This window comes from Sebastes umbrosus, chromosome 13 (genome assembly GCF_015220745.1).
Source record: "Sebastes umbrosus isolate fSebUmb1 chromosome 13, fSebUmb1.pri, whole genome shotgun sequence".
NCBI classification, from domain to species: domain Eukaryota; kingdom Metazoa; phylum Chordata; class Actinopteri; order Perciformes; family Sebastidae; genus Sebastes; species Sebastes umbrosus.
The window spans coordinates 26669905-26692735 of record NC_051281.1 but is presented as its reverse complement, the minus strand read 5'-3'; the positions used below and the strand labels follow the sequence as shown (position 1 = coordinate 26692735).

Genomic DNA, 22831 nt, shown 5'->3' with positions numbered 1-22831 from the left:
CACCAGAAATGACAGAGCCTTTCAAAGCTGACGGAGCAAAGAGACGGCGAACAGCAGAGAGTTAGGCATCGTTTATTCCAAAATAGAAAGCTCTAAGGCAAAACAGACAAGAGAAAAGTGAACAACGCTTCATAAAATGCAAGACAGACGCAAGTGAGCGACCGAGAGCTCAGCGAGGGCCCGACCAGAGCCAGCGCACCCTCATGGCTGCATGAATTCAACCATTTCAAGTCTCAACTTTACAAGAGGGATATGAACCAGATTACTGCACCTATTGAAGGACAATTGTTGTACAGTACAATATTACAGATATTCAAACAAGAGGCACCCCATTTTGTGAAGTAATATCAACATACTGATCTTTCACTACATGTGTATCATGTAGTGGCAGGGGGACCAGCAGAGGCTGCAGTCCCAGTCCTTCAGGCTGCTCTTTGTTTAATGCAGTAGCGTGTACGTGTACATAAATAAAAGTTTGACGCGTGCAAAGAGTCCACTGCTTCTTGTCGACGATGGCGTTCATGATGTCTCATTGCGGTTACTCAGACCCTTGTGATTGTGTGATTAGCATAGTGTTCTGGATTGTGCATTTGAGAAAGTACGCTGCTACTGTAAAATGATTAAAAGACGTGATGTATGCTATACACAATGAGCTGTATTTTAAAGAAACGGGAGCACTGTAGTAGTTTACCGTGAAGAGAACTGCCAATGTCGCAGCACACAAAGTAAAATTAGCAACGATGCTTTACAGAACCACACAAAGTGTTTCTGCAGTTTAGTGTCCTTTAGGGTCAGACTTTCTTTTTGTGCTTTCTTGGCAAGAATTCTTTAGAAAAGAACACAGGTAAGGCCTTGTTAGTATTGTAAGTTTAAAACCAATTTAAATAGCAATTTTCATCAGCATTCAATTCATTTTTCTGTTTTTTAGAAAACTTCAAAGAACCCTGGAAAACAGGGTCGCTAGCTTTAATTATGAATCTGTACATAAATATTCCTTACAAAACAGGAAAACACAAAAATGAAACAGAAAACACTAATTTCATACGTTTGTATATAAAAATAAGCATCTCTCCTTTTTTTTTCTTCCTCACTCTCTCCGTTCTGGGCTCTGCAGTGTGAGAGCCAACGGAGTCAGTCCAAGAGTGCCACAACTACTGGAAACACAAGCATGCAAAAAAGTGAAGACAAACCCCTACAGATACAACTTGAAATTGTTGGCATCCAAAATGAGAATTCAACTGGGGACGGGGGTACAGGGGCCAAGAAAATCAATCAGAAATCAGTCAACATTTATTAACGGAGCATACAAACTTGCTTCGAGTGTTTTTAACACTTCTTTTTTTTCTTCTGTTTGTTTTGATTTAATCTTTTTGAGCTTAAATATACAAAAAAGTGCACTCGCATACATCAACTAAATAATTAAAAAACGGTTTCTGAAATGAAACTCCTGATGTACACACACGCAGCATAAACGGCCGTTCAGCAGGGTGGAGGGTTGGAAGAGTGCAGGACCGTGGTGTCCTGTAGTTTTGTGCTCTATGTAAACCTAGAGTGTGTGTGTGTGTGTGTGTGTGTGTGTGTGTGTGTGTGTTGGTGTGTGCGCTATGACTCACTGTGTGTCTGAACACACATTTAATCTGGACACCTATTTACGCATGTCTTGTGTGTAGATCAGAGTGTGAGGGAGTGTGTCCTCTCTACTGCAATGAGTCGCTGTTGTCCAGGCCCAGCCCGGCCATGTCGGCGTCATCGTCCTCGTCTACGCTGTCCCCCGACTCGTCTTCACTGTGGCCTCCCATCATCACCTGCTGTACCGCCAGTGTGGCGCCGTCTGACGTCAGGCTCTGCAGACCCTCCATGTTCATCGTCACCAGTGTGCCTGAGAATGACGAGAAAGAATGACTTATTAAAAGCCTTTTACTAGTGCATGTTAGAGCCATTATTAAAAATTACTACAATTACCTCACCTCCGCCATCAGTCAAGTTACAGTTTACATCCATGACTCATATAACATATAGGGGCTTAACCATTTCCATTCTAAACTCGGAAATCGATCGAAATTTACTTCCAATATCGGTCAACGAAATCAAAAGTAGCATCAAGGATTCATTTTTTTTCCCTCCACCTCAAACCACTTGTGTGCCTCCGAAGGAGAAAATACAGCTAACAGTGACCTCACTTATGGTTAAAACCATAAACCAGCATACAAATCACTATCACCAACATCAGCCACCATGTTCTGAACAGACACATTACATCACAAACACTAACAAAAAGAACATAAAACAGCAAAGTGAAACTACTCAGTCCAGCACTAAGGACTAGGCAGGCATGATGGGAAATGAGGGCCGTCCCTGTCGCTACCTACAATACTCAGGACACTTCCTGCATACCTGCAAGGCTTATTGAAAGAGGCCGGGTCACGCGTCATGCTTCTGCAACCCATTGCGGCCGTTCAGTCCACACTCCTACACAGAAAGTTGCCAGACAATGTTGAGTTGCAATGTCAAACATCTAACCCTAATCCCCAAAGCCGGGGCTGGAGGAGGCAGCCAGCTACGGGGATCTGGGGGGTCCCCCCTGGCTGGCGACTTTTGTCTGTAAAAGCCCAAATTTGGTTCCTCTGGTACATTCTAATGCCAGTGTAGTGAATTATTGCGAAGGAGAATCAGGCTTCAAGTGTGTTTTAGCCCACACCTTCTGTAAATAGATATTAATATTTAAATCCAGGCCTATTCCTGACCGATCACAACTTTTGTAATTAGGAATCATTATGCCATTTCACAGCATTTGGGACCATTAAATTACAGCATCCTTGTTCTGAATAGGGGCAATAGTCTGAAAACACAATATTTTTTCCACTCTCTTTTCCATACTTATCCAGACCTGTAAACTACTAAAATCTAATCTAATTCCATACTGCGTAAGAACCCTTTAACGGACTTCCTAGGCTTCATCTGAAAACCTCACTAGAAGCTTTGAATGTAAACAACAACATTGGGTTCAGCCCTAGGGGTTCGATCTGAGCCACAATGTTGGTACCCCATGTACAGAGTCAGGGCTGTGGATGAACACCAAACACACAGAACGGACAGCCAGCAGACCGCCAGGAGATAGTCACTGAATTTGACAAAAAGTGTATTATTGTATTAGAATCACAGACTCCTCTACAAAAATACTAATTTTGTTTTAATTAATTAGCTATCTAGCCTGCTAGCCTGTTAGCAGTGCATTTTCCTCAGGGTGAATGTTTGTTTGGTGGCTCATTCAACAAGCTGCAGGACAAGTTGGAGAAGAAGGAGACTTTAACGGGAGTTGTTGTGGCTCCTGTCTGGCTCAGTGTGACCGCCTGCTTTACAGAGCACATACGGTATGAGCACACAACAAATGTACTATTTCAGTTCAGTTGGATATCGGCTATCAGAGGCTCAAATCTCTCATTTGTAACAAAGATATCTCGTCTTCAACTCCAACAAATATCAGCAAAAACAGCACCTGTATGTTTAAACACACATTTCACCAGAGAGTGAAGGATGAGAATAATACTTGTACTACTTCATCATGATGAAGGTCTGCAGACTGAAAGGTTGTAAAGTGACAGTGTGCAGGATTTTTCGATACAAAACCAGTTGGGACTGATACAAGTAGAGGATGCTGAGGTTCCATTGTTGGTATTTTGTAAGATCAGGAACAGTGAGATTTTTCCAAATGTCTTGTGAGATGCTGCTGATGATGTAATTTTTTTAACTGTTCAATTGGACAACGTCTAAGACAACACGTGTATTATACGGCTGTAGCTCGAGGCAGACAACTTGTTGGCATCTCTAAATTGAGCCATCTCCCTCTCTCTGCCTCAAATGCAAAAACATGCTCACAGTGAAATACAGGTGTGTACCACTTATTGGTGTGGAAGACTATTTAACTATTATGACAAAAAGGGACTGTTTGTAACTTCTTACACGGATAAATCAATCCGGGTCGGTGTCCCATGCGCGCTCGCGTGTGGCTACGCTGTTCAGACTCAGACTCCAACAAAAACTACACGGAAGCACCAAAACCTCAAAGTTATATCAAGTGAAGCCCGTCTTGCAAAACAGTGTTGGCCGCGGTCGGCGTACGCGGGGGAGACCGTAGCTTTGGTCTCCAGGGCCGTAGTCTCTGCTGTACTCTGCTCCTCTGCCTGCCTGCTTGCCTTCACTCAACTTGCTCCACCTCACGTGCATGAGCGCACACTACAAACTCCAGAAGAGTTAGTTTAGCTCTGAGAATATCTAGTGAATGTACAGTGGACGTTAGTGAAGAAATAAATGCAGCAGGTCCTCCAGACCAACAGAGGTTTTCCTTGTCTTGTGAAGTGACGGGCCACAGGTGTCGCTGTTAACAAGCATTTCTGAATCTTACAAACAGTCCCTTTAACTTGTATACAAACTATAAATAGAGAACACTGCTGCGTACCGTCTGGCATGGTAACTTGCTGCTGGCTGCCTCCCCCTGTGGCGATGGAGTCAGGCCAGAAGCGCTGCAGCGGCCGGTTTTGAGGCGTCTTCTTCTTGGTTTTTGGTGTCTCAGAGGAGCTGGCGTCCAACATGGGCTGCAGGATCCGCCTCCGTGCATTTATAAACCTGGAGTCACAAGACAACTCAGATCTGGGACGGTAATGACTCGAATTTGAGCTTTGTAGTTTCTTGCAGGTGTTGGGGACCTTTGCACCTCGTGTCCCGACAGGCTGTGATGAAATCATTAATCTCCCCTAGAATTAGACGGGATGTCTGAGTCCAATCTGCTATCCAAAACGGCTTTCAACTAACAAAAGGATTGGGCAAACTACATTGAGTTCACATTCTTATGGACCAGAAGCAGCTAGTAGAGGCAGAAATTGTTTATCACTGACTTTAAAAGACAGCAGGTAAACTCTCATCTCTTCAGGCAATCGGCTGACTGACCAATTAGTTTTCCACAGTGGGTAGAAAGGTAATGACATGACGAGGGGCACTGGCCGGACATGAAATTGGGATAGTGCATTTTAATGGTACTGGATTGTGCAACCCAACTGGTCAAGGCAGATGGCCGCCCACCCAGAGCCTGGTTCTGGTTCTGCCCGAGGTTTCTACCTGTTAAAGGGGAGTTTTTTTCTTGCCATTGTCGCATAGAATGCATGCTCATGGGTGATCTCTTGTTGGGTCTCTAAATTAAATAAATACGGTCTAGACCTGTTCTATATGAAAAGCATCTTGAGATAAAGTCTGTCCTGATTGACGCTATATAAAAATAAATTGAATTGAATTGTGTTTTTGGGGCAAACTCACCAGTTGTTGACCTGCAGAAGTGTCAGGTTCGTCTGAGTGGCAATCTGTTTCTTCTCATCCTCTGTTGGATATGGGTGCTAACAGGAGAGAACGGGGAAGAAATGCTTCAGTGGTTTTCATTAGGATTGAAGAGGTTACACCGGGAAGAGATTTGATGCACACTAGACTCACCCCGATGTGCTGGAAGAGCCACGAGCGCATGACATTGGTGGCATGTTTGGGTAGAACGCCGCGTTTGTTCTTGGTTGAGTTGTCGTCGTGATTAAAGAGGTTCAAGTCCTGGTGAAACTGCAGCTGGAGCTGAGCACACACACATTCATTCATTCATTCATTCATTCATTCATTTAGCCATGTCACCAACAACACTTTGATCCGCTCAAATTCACATCGTTTTCCACACGACTTGAATTTGGATTTCAATTCTAAACTTTAAATGAGTTGCCAACAATTTGCCATCTTAGGAAGCACCAATTCAGAATATACATCACAGTCACAAAGAGAGAAGTACAAACCTGATTGTTTTGGACGCGTATTGTCCCGGGAGAAAGAGCCTGTGTTACCACCTGGCCCTGAGGAGTGACTACTGTAACAGGCTGGTACACCGTGCCACCTGGAACAAACACACACACACATTCCACTTAACACACTTAACATGTGCTGCGCTGTAGAGAGCAGGCTGCAAAGAAAGCTCTGATCAAAGTGATCCCACTGGTACATGACAACATGTCAGCTGCAGTCAGAACGGTACAGTACCTGAGGGAGCGGTTGTATGCCATGGTGACATACCTGCAACCACCTGGGTGGGGTTGACGGCCGTCACGGTAACGTTCCCTTGCTGCAGGGCTGACGCCGGCACCACAATCTGACCTTGGGGACTGATGGTCCCCGAGATAGAGTTGGGGGTCTGCAGAGCACAGAATGGGCCAAAGTCATGTCTATGTCTTCCATGTTGATGGCTCGGATTTTAAATTGGATTTTGAACTTGTAGCAGGTTAGAGGAATGACATTAAAAGGCAAAGAATCCAAAACAACACGAGCCGTGTTTCCATTCAATTGTCAAGCGAATTTTAAGCAATCTTTTGAAATGTTGCAAAAAAAGAAATGCGAATGCGATAGGCTACACGTGGCTGTAATCCGCCAGTAAACAGAGTAGAAGAAGTAGAGGCTGTGAACCGGAAACAAAACAAGTCGGCGTGGCCATCTAAACATCTACGAGGGAAAAATGGAGAGAAGTCCTCAGGAAGTTCTTTCATGTCAGCTAGTATTGACCATGTTTCATGTTGTCCGGAGACAAAGACGAGCATTCACACGTTATGAGAATATCCGAGAAGACGACAACGACAGCAGAACCAACTGATCGGTAATGCAAGTTAAATGTTTGCTACATCGGAATTGATTCGGCAAAGGTTTTTCCATAACACATTTAGCGCATCAACTCTTTTTCGACAGAGGCATGAACCATCTCAAGAGAGCGTAAAAACTTATTTTCGCAAGTTTTATTAAATTTAGCCATTTCCCTATAGCTTTTCTAATGCTATACTTCAAAATGTGCATAAGAATATGTAAATGGAAACACAGCTAATGTCAAGTATGAGACTTTCACTTCAAAGGCACTAATAGATCAAACTATTATGTTATGTGTATTTAGTGGCGATGCATACGGTCCACCTACAGTCCATACTGGAGTCTTGGTAGGTGAAAAGCCCTGGATCTGGGCCTGTACGGGGGAGTACGGGCTCCCCGGATCTCCGCTCAGCAGCGTCTCACTGTTCATCTTAGTCTTGAGGCAGGCGATGTAGCGGCTGCAGAAGTCCTTACACAGGTCACTCACCTTCTCCAGCTCCAGCAGGTGGATCCGCAGCACCTGGATGGCTTTCACCATCTACGGATCAGAGGTATAAAAAAAAAAAAAAAGTTTGTGGCAATCTTTCTCAAACTGAATGTTTGTCCATTTGTTTGTCCTCTCAAGTGTCTGATGTTGGGGATTGAGACACTTAACCTAGATAATCAGTCTCACTTTGGTCCTACTTCATTTCAGAATTGTCCTCCCTCTCTGATGTACTGTTGCTCGCATGTGCTTCTGATTTTATCCCCGTATTTTACTTGTCTTGTTTTCATACCTCAGTGTTAAGGGCATTGTTACAGGGTTTCTGCCGGGTCCACCCATAGACTGTATATAAAGATGGACGACATGACAGCTCCCCCAAAAGTGAAGCCAAAACATCTGGATCGCCCGCTGGTGGCTGGCTACAGTATAGCTCATAAATCCCACTCCCTCCATGTTAGCAGATGGGACATGAGGCAAACTAAAAAGTCAAATATATTTTTCCCAAAGATGCTTTCTGTCATTTTAGGTAGTTCTTATCACGCTGATGGATGTTCAAGTGTTCATTTTCCTGATAAGTTTAGTTTTAATGAGTTATTTGATGACCTCCTGATTGACAGCTGCTCTGAGTGAAAAGTAGTCGCAGAGACGGAGGATCGGGAATTGTACGAGAGAGGAGACGTAACTTTAACTTTTCATAACCGTCACAAGTCTGTGAAATAGAACATTTGTCAATTTGATCATAAATGTGATTATAGACATAATATGCTTGTTTGAGATGAACTGCACCTCGCCTGGAAAGTGGACCAGATCAGAAACCGACGATGAAAAGCTGCGGTCAGGTTTCCAGCAGCCTTCAAAGAATTTACAGGAAGCCACAGAAGTAGTTGCATCCTGTTAGACCCGATCTGTAGGCGACTTGTAGTTTGTAGACCACATTTACATAGTTTGTAATTATGTGTATGTGGAAATGTGCGTGTATTTGGCATTGTATTCTATCCTTTGTTCCTTTTATGTCTGCCTTGTAAAGCACTTTGTATATTGCTCGTTTTGAAAAGTGTTATATAAATATCCTTTATTATTATTATTATTATTATTATTATTATTATCATTATCATTATCAACCACACAAGATGTGTTTGTTAACAGATGAAACCTTCATTGCACAACATGAGACTAATATCCTACAATCTAGTGTTAAATATTATAATTACACAGAAAGTTCAGACTTTCTACAAAACGTGGTGTTTTTTGTCAAAACTAAGAGCCAATCAGCTCTTTGATCAGGCGACAACCAGGCATTTCCCATAGTTCAGTTCTAGCATTCTAGCACGCCATAGAGTATCTCTCCTGATTGGATGCAGCAGAGGAGGTCATATCAGCGTCTGGTTCAAAAGTAGTTTAGCTAAACTTGTTGCAGTCATCACCGGAGCAGCGAACAGAAACCAGTTTCCTTCATCCCTCTCTGCTTCCATTTACTGAAATTTCTGAAATGACCTGTGATTGGTCAAAGTCTCCTGTCCCAGGTTAGATTTTCTAAAACCTGTAAACAGAGCCATGAGGAGGTGCAGAAGTCTAGTTTTCTCTAAGAACACTTGAATTACAATATGCTGAAAGGTTATTATGGAAGTTTTGCCCAATGATGCCAAAAACTTGTTTCTTACTGAAGCTTTCATGTTTAGTGTTAGCTTTTGCATTCATTTTTCTGGATGCGCACTTGTCAACTGCAACATATAAAGGATGTATTAGACCAAAAGCTAAAACAAATACAGGTGTATATACTTTGTGTCACTCTTGGCTGAGGGACACTGAATTTCAACTAAAGCTCAGGGAGGTCAGAGGTAATGATCAGCTATAGCACAGTGCCCCATGTTGAATTTCAAGCAGCTAAACTACCAGAGTAAAACACTAAGTATGATTCACCAGCTAACCATCCTGAGAAGGTTCTAATTAAGAGGAGGGGACTGCTCACCGTGCTGTTGAAGTTAAAGGTCACTGACTAGTGAGGGTGTGAGTGAGGTGAAGGTTCCATTTTGTATTTCTTTGTGAAATACCTCACGTCTCTGTTTTGGTTTTGTGAAATACCTCAGAAGTAAAACTGGTTTTCAGTCATCTACTTGTGTTATTAGTACAAACAATAATCATTCACTTGATATCAATGGGAGCTGATGGTTCAACAGGTACTAGCAGTGGGAATCTTTCAGTATCTCACCATATGATTCCATTTTGATTCTTGGGGTTGGGTATATATGATATGCTGAAATTTTCCAACCGGCCATCATCAGCCCAGCAACCGTTGATTGCCAATATATTCACACAAGTAAGTGTGTGTGTGTGTGCATGCGCACCCCCCTCCCCCACTGCCATAGTTTCAGCTGGGCGATCAGCTGGGCGATCAGCTGTTCTAGCCACGGAGCATTGTAAAACACAATTGATAAAATCTCAACAGAAACTAAATAAAACTCACTGAAACCGTCTTGGTTTGTCTTTCCAACAATGACCAACTCTGGTTTGGTTGAAATAAACCAGACCATTTCAGACCATTAAATTAGCTAAATAAAATCACAAACATCGGGCAACATTGGGTGAATTATAAATTCTACCCCGGGGATGCAGAGGTGTCTCACCAAGCTGTCGAGTTCAGGGTCCTCGCTGAAGAATGGTTTGCCCTCTTTCTCCTGACAGCGGACAAAGTTCTCAATGTCCACGTCAAAGCTCGCCGAAGTGATGCAATCGGAGCTCAGCGTCGACTGTTCACACTTCTCGAACAGCAGGGCCAAGAGAGGGAACAGGGGATGCCTGTGAAAGGTGCGGCCACACACACACAAAGGACAGGAATTCATCACTTCAAACAACAAATATACAGACATATACGTATATATACAGCACATGTACATAATATACATATACTTTCTCCCCAGTAATAGTGCATGGCTTCAAAAAATGCAAAACAAATGCTGACTGCATGTCAAAATTAAGTGAAGACAAACTGCTGTATTAACTGATTAGATTTGTTTTTCATCTACTGTATATCTATTATGGACACAGGACTACAGCAGTATGACACCGTTAGATTACTAATACAGTACAGTAATAATACTAGCTTTTTGTGAGACCCTGATCTTGTTTATATGCTCCGATCAGACTGTCTGTGGGCAGTGTGAACATAAACAAACGTCAGACAACAAAAGAACATACCGTTTCACATTTCAAATGCCAAAGAGCAACATTAAAGTCACATGAACAAAGGGGAGGACTGCTCATAGACGCCGTGTGACGTTTCCTAGTGATAGTTTAGTTTCTGTTAAGTTAAGCCAGGGAAAGAGAAGAACAAACATTATTGTTCTGGTTCTCTCTCATCAACAAACACAGAATTAGCTCTACCGATATATGGATGCTTTGTCCGCGTCCATGGGTGTCTGTGGCTCTGTGGGTGCCGGGCTGGGCGCCTCTGCCAACGTCCCCTCAATATACTTCTGCTCGGTATCGCTGTCTACCTTTGCCACACCTTGCATCTGCAGAAAAAGAGAAATAAAATAAGTGAGAAAGGGAAAGCGACGAGAGTGACAGAAAGGGAGACAGAAACTGACAGAAGAGGTGAAGAGAGAGGCGGAGAATGAGACATGAAGACATCATGTGTAGACCGAGAGTAGCTGGAGGGTAAAGCTTAACACAGAGCCTCACTTCAATATGAACCCTTTGGAAAGTCATGAGGCTATGGTCGGAAAACCACTTTCAAAACTATGCATTTTTCATACGAGACAACTGAATTGATTGATTTTTTTCAAGAAGAATGAAAACTTCTTTAGTGTGGTGATCAACAACAAGGCAGAAAGAAGTATTGATAGTGTCATGAGTTGTTAGTCATGTATCAGCCATTACTAATCACCAACACTTTTTGATTAGAGTTACCTGATTTAGAGACTTATATACTTTTGACCTGAAAATTACTGTTATGCATCTCCTTAGGACAGATGCAATTACATGTGTCTGCATTCTTTCTGTGTGCACACTACAGCTAGACATCCAGACAGTGTTAATGCAGACCGAAACACTACTGGTCATCTGAGAATATAATCCAGAACCTGTTTGTACACACGTCACCTAATGGAAGTAGAAAGACACATTCAAATGTGACTGTAGCCTCTGCAACACTCGAGGCACATTCATTGATCAGGCGCCAAGTTTCTCCTCTTTACTTTCACACCGTGCCTGCCTACCCTCAAACCCAGGAGCAGAAATCCCATCCCTAACCATGTGACTGAGACCAACAATGAATGAGATTGAGCACAAAGTAGCTAAAAATAATCACTTGCTTGGGGTGGAAAATTTCTCATTAGTCATAGATCGGTCTCCGCTCTCGACACCCCCAAATTTGGCACTTGAATAATGATGTTTTGTAAGCAATTTACATAAGCTCAGAAAAAGAAAATACCAGGCAAAAAGAGCTTTATATACTGCATCAGTGATTTATTTGTGGTGGCCAGCCACAGACAGACGAGCACGCCGCCAACAGATTACTAAAACTGATGTAACGGCATTAACATGGCCTGTGTTCTAGTGTTACATTAAGTGTTTCCCTTTTGTTTGGCGACCCAGCCTGATTTATCACCACTAAAAATAACTGGAGGATCTAAGAAGTGCACAATACTGAAACATTTAGGTGTTATTGCAAGCACTGTTGTAGTTGATTATCTTTGGGAAAACAAGCAAAAACAAAAAGCGCAGTTGGAGCAGATTGTACAGGCCTGGAGGTCCAAACCAAGTTTTTCTCCCTCTCACCCACCTGCTGCTCTCCCTTTGGGTACTTGTCTATGGAAACCGACTGGGCTGCCATCACGTTCACTGCAGATGCTGCAAACACTGGGGCATTATAGAGAGCAGGGACAGGTGGCCAACCTACACAGTACACACACAGTTTCAGTTAGTCAGACTACCTGGAAGACACATGCCTGGAGTGTAGGCACAAAAACACTGAATAATAATAATAATAAAAGAGTATCATTAGCTCTGTAGAATGGGCTGGTGTGATTAAAAGGAAGCTTATTATCATACTACAAAATAATCCATGTTGAACATTACTGCTGATTAATGTAACATTAAGTTGGGTAAGCATTAAACACCGACACTTATGATCACATTATTTCCTCCAAAGCAAGATCAAATGACAAGGAAAGCGTAGCATTAGAACGACATGTAGAAAAGAGAAGTAATGAATACATTAAAAAAAATCATGTAAAACTTAAAGGTCCCATATTGTAAAAAGTGAGATTTTCATGTCTATTATATCATAAAGTAGGTTTAAGTGCTGTATCGCTCAATCCACAGAGGTATACACACAGCCCGTATTCAGAAACTGTGCTTTTGAAACAAGCCGTCAGGATTTTTGTCCATTTGTGATGTCACAAATCTACAACATTTAGACCCTTTCACAGTTTAAAACGTAAACATTCTAAATGTGTCCCAGTTTATTTCCTGGTTGCAGTGTATGTGAATGACATTAGCTGACAGGAAGTAAACATGTACCCAAGCTGTTGCCAAAGCAACGCAATTCCGTTGAAATGCACTAAAACGGAGTGTTTCAGACCGACAGTAAATACCGGTATATTGAGGCAGACTGTATGAGAAACATAAAGTTTTTATTTTTTTAACATTACAGCATGTAAACATGTTCTAGTAGAAACATAAAATACAAGTATGAAGCTGAAAATTAGCACAATATGGGACCTTTAAGATTTTACCGTGCTGATATATGCACATAGGTTTCATGCAGGAGTACACTGGGTGTTATATGTGCCCAATCTGAGCAACATAAACCAAAACCCATATCAGCCCCAGGTTTAAGTTCTATGTGGGAACTACATGGCCTGAAATATGGGTTGTAAGTGGGTTTGTCCACAGTTTCCATGTGGGCCCCATGCACTAATTTCCCAGTAGTGACCCAACTAGGACCCACACGGGTAGCCCACATGTCCATGTGGGACCAACTTAGTTGACCCAAGTGGGCCGCATTTGTGTTGCCCATATCTCAGCCCATGCACTAATTTCCCAATAGTGACCCACTTAGACCCACTTAGTTGATCCAAGTGGGCCCCAGATAAGATGCCCATTTTGGGCCCATATACCCACTTGGTACCCAGGTACCCCCAGCATAACCCATGTGGGGCCCATGGGCCACATGTCTGGGCTGTGGGGGCACCCTCAGGAACAAAAACACTGAATAATAATAATAATAATAATAATAATAAAAGATTATCATTAGCTCTGTAGAATGGGCTGGTGTGATTAAAATGAAGTTTATCACACTACAAATAATCCATATTTAACATTAATGCTGATTAATGTAACATTATGTTGGGTAAGCATTAAACACCGACACTTATGATCACATTATTTCCTCCAAAACAAGATCTAAAATGACAAGGAAAGCGTTTGAACGACAGAGAAGTAATGAATAAATAAAAAATATCATGTAAAACTTAGATTTTAAATGTGCTGGTATAAGCACACATGTCTGGGCTGTGGGGGGCAGCCTCAGTAACAAACACTGGGGAGTAACATTATATGAAGGGACTGCATTTACTAATGTATTTAAAGACATCTCGTCAACAGTGAAACATGTGATCATAAAACAAGAGGAGATTGATATATACCGACCCTGAGGTGTTATGATAATGTGACCCAGCTACTGTTATATTAACACACCCCCACCACGATGAGCCTAGCTGCTAGCCTGCTAGCTGCTCACGTTTGTGGCGGTAAAAGGGGATATATAAAAGTGTAATAAAGCCAACATGAGCAGACTATAGTCTCTAACTACAGTAACAGTGTTGTTGTTAGCAGACAAAGCAGAGCTCGGCGGGAGGAAGCCTGGTTGTTGTTCACCAGTATAGTTAGCCGTTAGCGGTTAGCTCCGGTCTAACGTTAACCCAGCCGAGCCACAGCTAGTCCGGTAGCCTTAACGTGTTAGCTCACTGTGTTCACTTTAAAGTGTTTCACGGTGAGGCCAAATGTGCCGCGCCATATTTAGCACGGGGGGGGAAATCACACCACAGCCAAAAAAAACAAGCTAACCTAGCTTAAGTTAGCCAGGTACTAAAAAAAAGACCCCGCTGCTGGCGGATTGATACCGGAGCCGAGTCGCCTCCTCTATAACAAGCATTTCTGAATTAACATGTTAAATGAATATGCATTTCTCGTCAGCTATGTACAGTAATATTGGACTGATATTAAAGAAGGCTGCAGACCGGGCTACTAGCCCGGCTGAAATCCTTCCCACCCCCCATCAGTCAATCAATCAGCGAGGACAGCTGCCCTGTCGCTCCTCTCCGCCTTCTCCTCCGCCGCGCTAACGTTACTAACTGTCGGGCCTCGTTTCTCGCCCTTTGCTTCGCCACAATCCTCCTCTGCCCCCTAACAGCAGACATATTTCTACCCCCTCCTCCTCTCTCTCTCTCTCTCTCTTCTATACACATTTGTTTTATTCTTCCCGGAGCTTTCTGCCGCTTCTGCTTCTCCCTTCCATACACTAAACAACCCTCCGCTAGCCCTGACTTTAGGTCCGCTGCTCGTCGCCCCGGGGCATTTTGTGCGTGCGGCCCAGATTGTTTGATTGATAGGGAACGGAAAAAGAGGGATTTTGAGTGACAGCTTACCTGAGTGCCAATCTTCGTCACACTGACAAGCGGCTGCAGCAATCGGGACCCGCAGTTGTCGCGTTGCGTCATCGCGTAAGGGCACGCAGGGGCGCTCGGCTCATGAATATTGATGAGGTGGGCGGAGTCATGACGTCACCTCTGCTTCGCCCTCCCTGGATTTCATGCTATTCAAGATTCAAGTTTTATTTGCCATTTGCACCTATAAGTACATTGGAATTCTGAGCAGTTTACACCGAGTCAGCTTTAAGAAAAGAAAAAAAAAGGTAGAAAAGGCACAAGGTAATTACAAAACAAAATAAGTAGCACATTCAACTCAACACAATAAATAAATAATTAAAATATAAAACGCCCTCAGTGTAGTCAATAAATAAACTACCCTCTGCATAGGAACGATACCCCAGAATACAAATATACAGTATATATATGCTCTATATATATGCTCATATATATGCTCTATATGTATTTACTGCCCCCTGTTTACACAACACGTTTTCTATGTATATATACCTTTATACAGAGATGTTCACACATCATATACCAGATGCTGATTGTTACTCCTAAACAACAACGCTAGCTAGGGATAATTAGGACATTATGTGCAAGCAAGGCAGCAGGCTAAGGGAGTGGAAAATGTAATAATTAAAATAGAAACACAGATAAAACCAATTTGCACACTCAGCTCTATTCAAATGACCCCCCTAAGGCAGAAAAGCAGCATAAAAGAAAGCGTTTGATCTGTGCCGATCCCCTTTATACGCCTTTTCCTTTATATAAGACAAAAAAAGAATCACACCACTTCATTTCTCATTAGTTTATTTTAATAATATAACATTTTTAACAGCAGGATTTCATGCGGATCTGACAGGTGAGGGAATGATCACAATAAAAAGGGACAACAGCAACACCATCATCTTCTTTAAGCAACATAATAAAGGTTTGCAGCCAGGCCAACTCCTCTAGTGTTTGATGGAGGAGGGCTGCGGGAGACGAAACTTGGCCATCTCTACATCCAGGTCTGCAAATGTGTGGGGGGTGTAGTTGTGGTGCTGGCAGTTTTTATAAGTGCTGTTGTCAAAAGGCTCATCGGGCTCTGGAGGTGCCGCTGCCGCTGCTGCAGCCTCTGCAGAAACAAGAGGAAGAAACAAACAGGCATGTAAGAAAGCTGAGTCTGGAACAAAGGCACATAATCAGGCATTAAAACTAAAATAGCACAAGGAAAATTTGTAAATTGCAAATGCAATACTGGGGTCTACTCCTGTGTCCTTCTCACTGATTTTTCAGGCAACAAAAGCTGCAATTACGACTTGATCTAAGCATTTCTGATTAGCCCTAAAATGAGAAGAAAAATGTGGCTTGCTTTGTAAATATTTTAAAAGATTTTGGAAGGGACAGAACATTTACATATTCACACGTGCTGACAAAGGTGGTTTATTGTGGGGCATTTCCTATGGCGGTAGGTCACATTACCCCCAACAGTGTGGAGACACACTGGTGTGAAAAACCTCAAGGATCATGTTTGTGAGGGGAAAGTATGTGAAGGTAAAATGTGCTCGCAGATAATAAAAGACAGCTCATTCTAGAGAATTAATGATACTGGCAGAGGCACGCATGAAATGGATTTAAAAAAAAGTCTAAATCATAGTGTGTTGGAAACGAGGCTTTGATGCTTTTGATTAAACAGAGGTGCGTAATGTTCTTTAATTTACTTTTATATCTAAATCTGTCTGGAAAAGCCCTTAGCATGCTGTGACAGTAAGGTTATAAACACCATGTGAGACAGAGAAAAATACATTTAAGACACATTTACATTTCTTCATAAATCGACACCGTGCTTATCACAAAGTTCCAGGTGCAGAACAGATTCACAAAGTTAAAAAAAAAGAAGAAAGAATCCAACAGAAGGTTAAATTAATGACCAAGGTGAGGAAGCTGTTGTTCAGGGAAGCAGAATTACCCAGTTGGTCAGAGAAGTGTTGGGCATAAAGTGTAATAAAGGGCTGTAGTTACAGGAATGTTTAGGATTCAAATCTGTGAGATCCATTGTAAACATTAGTTGGTAGCTGCTAATCACTTAAAACATCTCGGTAACTGGTGTAATCCTGCTTCCTGAAATACTTCCACTGACTCCAACCACTCCCAGCTTCTACTCGTCCGACTGCTGTCAGGGACACTGTAACACAGTACCATGTGCACTCTAACATTACTGTTAGCAATAACATTACCTGGCACAATGAATCCAAACAACGGCATTATAACCTGTAACCTTAACATTAACTCGAAAACCTGTTACCCATATTTCAGACAAACAGAGACATTATAAACGAAAAGGAATGAGCCAAAGTGAGCAATATATTAAAAAAGAGTGAAGTATGAGAGGATCATTCTGGGAGTGAAGATGGATTTGGCAACTGCAGAGAGCGGCTAAGTGAGGGGGATTTTTAAAATTAAGACAGGTGGTCACCAAAAGAGGGGGAGAAAGCAGAAACATGAGCAGAATTAGTGTCACAGTGTGCAACGAGCAACATCTCCTTGATCATACAAGTCAGACAAGTCTAAACTGCACAAAGCAAGCAAAGGAAATGTTCAAGAAATGGTAAGATGCAGAAAATGCATAAGGAAAAGGAATGCAGCAAAAAAGCCCTGCAAGCATGGTTAAAGTACATACACACTACACCCACCTCATGCAAAACAAGCACAGTGAGGCAATGGGAGGTTAGATGTCACCGTGATGCAACAGAAGCCAAACAACAGAATCCAGGGATGATATTTAAAAAAGCTGTGGAAGCAACAGCAACTACTGTATGTGAGGGAGTTGACACCTGGTTAACACTAGAACAGTACACAGAAGGTGTTATGAAAGATAGAGAGAAAAGTATGGTCATCTGTAGGGGCTCAAAAATCCACAAAGAGGAAAGGGAGAGGTAAAGATGTGGGGATACAGGGTGGTGTAGGTGTGTACCCTCAGATGGTTCAACTGGTTCAACTGGGGCGTCCGCCTGCAGCTCCTCTCCTGCAGCTTCAGCTAGGACCGGAGCGGGGTCCACCAGCTCCTCGGTGCTCTCCACAGGGGCAGAAACTTCAGCTGCAGCCTCAGCAGCAGCTTCTACAGGGGCAGCTTCAGCTAGGACCGGAGCAGGGTCCACTAGCTCCTCGGTGCTCTCCACTGGGGCAGAAACTTCAGCCTCTACAGGCTCTGAAGCAGCTTCTACTGGGGCAGCTTCAGCTACGACCGGAGCAGGGTCCACAAGCTCCTCGGTGCTCTCCACAGGGGCAGAAACTTCAGCTTCTACAAGCTCTGCAGCAGCTTCTACAGGGGCAGCTTCAGCTAAGACCGGAGCAGGGTCCAACAGCTCCTCGGTGCTCTCCACAGGGGCAGAAACTTCAGCTGCAGCCTCAGCAGCTGCTTCTACGGGGGCAACATCAGCTTCTACAGGCTCTGCAGCAGCTTCTGTGGGGGCTTCGGCAGATGCAGGCGCTGTGGTTTCTACAGGAGTATCTGTCTGGGCTTTTTCTGGAGTCGCAGCGTCAATCACAACTTCAGCTGGAGTTTCTACTTGGGCTTCGGGGATTGCCAGAGATGCAACTTCTTCTATAACTTCTGGAGCAGGTTCCACTGCAGCTTCAGCTGAAACTTCTGGGCTGGTCACAGTGCAGATCTCGGGAGCGGGGTCTACTAACTCCTCAGAGCTAACCTTGGGTGCCTCGACAATGGCTTGAGCTGCTTCTGTGGGCGTTGATGCTGCTGCTGCTGGAGCAGCCTCCTGTGCAGCCTCAGCAGCTTCAGGTTCTGGTGGAACTTCCTTCTTGGCTTCATTAGTGTCTTCCTTCACTTCTGATGTGACCTCCTGGAGTTCTCCTTCTTTCACAGTGGATTCTGACACCACTGGCGGTGAGGTCTTGGTTTCAGTCTTCGCTTCTGACTTGTCGTCCTCAAAGTCAGAGTCGGAGTCAGAGTCAGAGTCGGAGTCGGAGTCGTTGACCGATGAGGAGGAGGAGGAGGAGGAAGAGGAGGAGGAGGATTCGTCCAGTGCTGGATCATCAGGCTCAGAGGAGGCAGCGGTGGCTGGGACTGCATCGTCTGTGGCGGAGGCTGCGACTGGAGCGTCGTCTGGTGCTAAGGTGTTACTGCTTGCATCAACCAGGGGCTCAGCAGCTGGGGGAGCTGCATCAACTACCGGTGGAGCTGCGATAACCTGAGCAACACCTGTGTCAGCAGCTGGAGCCTCTGCTGCCTCTGGCTGAGCTACAGCTGGTTCACTGGGAGCAGTGACGGGCGCTGCAGCTGCTGCAGCTACAGCAGTTTGTGCAGTGGCGCTGGGGCTGGCCACTGGTTCAGTTACACCTTGAGACTGTGTTGGGAAAACAGGCTCTGAAAGTCTAACTGGGAAGGCAACTGCGGACTTGTAGGCTAGCAAGGTTGCTCTCTCATCTGGAGCCTCTGCTGCTGAGGAAAATGGTAAATGGGACAAGAGTGGTTAAATAATAGCAGACATACTTCACAGACTGCTCCCATTTATGCTTTCCTGGAATTTTCCTAATAGAAAAACAGAATTACCACAACACAATATTCATTCATTAAAATACACAATCTTACTGTTAACCTTGCTTATACTGTACACTATTTATATTCACAATTAGACACAATCAGCAACACAGGGAATTACAGCAACTTAGTTTTAACAGGGAATTCTTCTGGATGGACGACTGGAAGAGAAAGTTTAGACCTTAAGGCACATTTCCTGCACTGTATAAAAAAAAGAAGAGTTACTCATTAAGCTTTAAAATCAGCATAACTAAATCATAAACCATATATACACATATATTATGGAACATAACAGATAAAAAGAGCATTATTAATACACAATAGCAACCAGCCAGTAAAACTGTGAACCCTAAATGTCAGACTTCATGAGGTGAAGAGAATCAAATGGCCCTCACTCTTGCTCGCAGCCTTTGCCTTCTTCGCTGGCTTTGCAGGCTCTTCGGCCTGAGTGCAGAACGAAGCAGCCGAGCGACTCCTCAGGACACCCAGGACACCCCAGCTGTCCAACTGGAGAACCTGCACAAGAGCACAGACACCTTTCTGTATGAGTTCCAAACATACATTGACAACCGCATTCAACATGGACAATGCAGAAAAAAAGACTGTGGCTTTTCTGTGGACTCAAATCATCCTACATTATCATACTGATATTTAATTTGATGGGTGTAGAAGTCATGTTTATGGGCTGGATCCAGGGGTCACAGTCACAGTATTTAGCTGTAATTTACTGGGGCTCTTACACTGCTCTTGTCATCATGGCTCTGTATGCTGTGGGTGGGTACTGTGGCTAGCTGTTCAATGTTCACATAGGGTTGGGTGATAGCTTATTATGATATTTACTATGACAATATTTACGTTTGTCAACTGTTACATTTTTTCCTTATCATTATCCAGGTTGCTGTTTTTTTAATATCTCTTCCTTTAATATATTTGATAACATCTAGCTCTACTTCTTATTATTAACTCATTATTATAGCTAATTTTACTGTAAATTACCAAGGTGTATTGTTGTATGCGTATTAGTGTATTGTGGTAGGCTATGTATGATGTGTATTTTATTGTATTTTCATATTTGCAGTGTATTGTGATTTTGTCATATAGATAGTTGTATATTTGAATTATTCTGTACATATAAAAGCCGATCTAGGGACAATAATTGAAAATTAGCATTAGCTATAAACTCTGCAGCACATCAGTTTCATGCCCTGTATTGGAACTATGTCAAATTGCATCTTCCCTATCAAATAAAAATAAAAAAATAAAATAAATAAACGGACTTATTACACATCAGTTGGGGCTAAATGAATGCAACGTCTTGGTGTATCATTGAGGGCAATGTTGAAAATCAATGAGCAGCACTGATTTGTGACAATATTGCATTGTTAAATTATATTTTTAAAACTTAAGGGTACAACTTCAATAGCAATGTCAAATAACATAAAAATAAATAAATAAATAAAAGGAAAACACAGACTAATGGCAGCCTTAGTGAGCCATATATGACAGGTTGTGTCATTGTGATTAGCCTCCTCAACCCGGAAGACGCATTAAACGACTAAATGTTGACATGGTTCTACTGTAGTTCTGGTTCTACTGTAGTTCTGGTTCTACTGTAGTTCTGGTTCTACTGTAGTTCTGGTTCTACTGTAGTTCTGGTTAAATGTAGTAGTTCAGAGGTTTGTGAACTAACGTCTCTGCCCTTCTTTCGCTGGTGGAACCCATCAGAACCATGACAGGAACCTTGATGAGAACCCTGACAGGAACCATGTCGTCTGGGGGTCAGTGTGAAGGAGACACCGTCTGGAGACACGTCTGTCTCTAGTAAACAGCACACTGACCTCTACAAAGGTGGTCACATTAACCAAACAGACATGTTAAACGTTTAAAAGGTAATTTAATCATGATTACCTTGAGGGAACCCAGTCGTCCTAACCGCAGCAGGGAGGTCGCCATTTCGTGTACCCAGTAATATGCTCCGACCGGAAACTGTGAGGTAAACACAACAGTTCCACACAAAGATACCGGTATGCACAAACCCAAAGGTTTAGTGCTGAGGTATTTCGATATTAATGTGTTATACCCGTACACTAATAAGCTGTCAATGTCCACACTTAGAATTACTATTTCAAGGGTTTCTGGTTTGGTGAATAAATGCATGTACTTTAGATAATGTAGTAGTAGTAGTAGTGCTGCTGGTATCAGAGGCAGAGGTTTAGCTCAGTGGGTACTTCACATGATTCAAGGCCCGCTCGGAAGTCTGCGGACCAGAGCTGGGTTACGGTCCACGGGCGCTGACAAATAAAGGTTTCGTCTTCTTTCTTCAAATCCTCCACTAGATGTCGCACTTGTAGTCTAATTGCAGGTGTTATATTGCAGGTGTTCAATTTATCAGGCCTACAAAAAGGAAACAGACTCATCTACATTAAAACATGATAGTCAATCCGTCTTTCAGAATTTAGAGAAACATTTTATAACTTGTATACATCATAAAATATATAAACTCACTTGGATTGTTGTTCACTTTGTACCAGCTAGAATTGTTGATTTTTATTTCCTCATTCCCAGCTACTTATAATGATCATGTGTGCTGTTTGTACGGCAGAGGTTTAGCTCAGTGGTTACTTACCACACCTATGCGTTATTTCTGCGACAAGGTCTAGCCAACTCACCGGTTTCGCGCACCAGGAGTTCGAACCACGGGCGCTGTCCTCTGCTTTTCTCTGTCACATGTAGGCAACTTGGTAGATAGTCATGGATACTGTCATTTTGAAATAAAAAATAAATAAATAAATCTCAGTTTAACTTTTGCTTCTAGGTTTCTACCAACGACATCTAAGACGGGTGTTACTGTGCATTATATGCTAATATACAATATACGTTAATTGTATTACACAGGTGAGACATACCGTGGTCCGAAATAACACTCATGTTTCCTCCCTGTTGTATGCCACAAAGGTCGGCGGTTCGATCCCCGGCTCTTACAGACTGCATGTCAAAGTGTCCCTGAGCGAGCAACTAAAGCCCAAGTTGGGTTAAATGCAGAGGTCCAATTTCATGTATGTACCTGAATGTGTATGACAAATAAAGGTTTCTTCTTCTTCTTTCTTCAAATCCTCCACTAGATGTCGCACTTGCAGTCTAATTGCAGGTATATTGCAGGTGTCCACGTATCAGGCCTACAAAAAGGAAACAGACTCATCTACATTAGAACATGATAGTCAATCCGTCTTTCAGAATTTAGAGAAACATTTTATAACTTGTATACATCATAAAATATATAAACTCACTTGGATTGTTGTACACTTTGTACCAGCTAGAATTGTTGATTTTTACTTCCTCATTCCCAGCTACATATAATGATCATGTGTGCTGTGTGTACGGCAGAGGTTTAGCTCAGTGGTTACTTCTATACCATGTTTTCCAACAAGTCTATCCAACTCCACCGGTCCTCGGACCAGGAGTTCGAACCACGGGCGCTGTCCTCTGCTTTTCTCTGTC

General features: G+C 42.9%; 2 protein-coding genes across 9 annotated transcripts; both read right to left on the bottom strand.

Annotated features, from left to right (window-relative positions):
- Positions 1-56: 56 nt before the first annotated feature.
- pknox1.1 (pbx/knotted 1 homeobox 1.1) lies at positions 57-14927 on the bottom strand. Of its 5 annotated transcripts, none has more exons than XM_037790641.1 (11): positions 14788-14927; positions 11919-12031; positions 10517-10647; positions 9760-9931; positions 6980-7189; positions 6061-6211; positions 5820-5917; positions 5479-5607; positions 5308-5384; positions 4457-4623; positions 57-1879 (listed from the first exon to the last, which is right to left on the bottom strand). In XM_037790641.1, exons 2-11 carry the CDS (start codon positions 11967-11969, stop codon positions 1698-1700), a joined length of 1368 nt encoding a protein of 455 aa, XP_037646569.1. In that variant the 5' UTR covers positions 11970-12031; positions 14788-14927; the 3' UTR covers positions 57-1697. The 5 variants fall into 5 exon arrangements, with proteins under 5 accessions (XP_037646569.1, XP_037646568.1, XP_037646567.1 ...); XM_037790640.1 differs by lacking the exon at positions 14788-14927 and adding an exon at positions 14412-14720 and having other exon boundaries at positions 6094-6211; XM_037790639.1 differs by lacking the exon at positions 14788-14927 and adding an exon at positions 14412-14719.
- Positions 14928-15586: 659 nt separating this feature from the next.
- Positions 15587-21693, bottom strand: ndufv3 (NADH:ubiquinone oxidoreductase subunit V3). Of its 4 annotated transcripts, none has more exons than XM_037790633.1 (5): positions 21495-21693; positions 21242-21319; positions 19729-19849; positions 17750-19234; positions 15587-15910 (listed from the first exon to the last, which is right to left on the bottom strand). In XM_037790633.1, the coding sequence occupies exons 2-5, from the start codon at positions 21284-21286 to the stop codon at positions 15747-15749; spliced, it is 1815 nt and encodes a 604-aa protein (XP_037646561.1). In that variant the 5' UTR covers positions 21287-21319; positions 21495-21693; the 3' UTR covers positions 15587-15746. The 4 variants fall into 4 exon arrangements, with proteins under 4 accessions (XP_037646561.1, XP_037646562.1, XP_037646558.1 ...); XM_037790634.1 differs by having other exon boundaries at positions 21567-21691; XM_037790630.1 differs by having other exon boundaries at positions 21242-21693.
- Between the last annotated feature and the right edge of the window lie 1138 nt (positions 21694-22831).

Coding starts and splice junctions, on each gene's coding strand:
- pknox1.1 (XM_037790639.1), bottom strand. Junction 9,932..10,516: donor GACAAAGCATCCATATATCG/GTAGAGCTAATT, acceptor CACCTTTCACAG/GCATCCCCTGTTCCCTCTCT. Junction 4,624..5,307: donor CTTCTGCAGGTCAACAACTG/GTGAGTTTGCCC, acceptor TTGTGACTCCAG/GTTTATAAATGCACGGAGGC.
- ndufv3 (XM_037790630.1), bottom strand. CDS start 21,490: ATGCATTTATTCACCAAACCAGAAACCCTTGAAATAGTAATTCTAAGT. Junction 19,850..21,241: donor GACGACTGGGTTCCCTCAAG/GTAATCATGATT, acceptor GCTCTTGTGCAG/GTTCTCCAGTTGGACAGCTG. Junction 19,235..19,728: donor GGCAAAGGCTGCGAGCAAGA/GTGAGGGCCATT, acceptor CATTTTCCTCAG/CAGCAGAGGCTCCAGATGAG.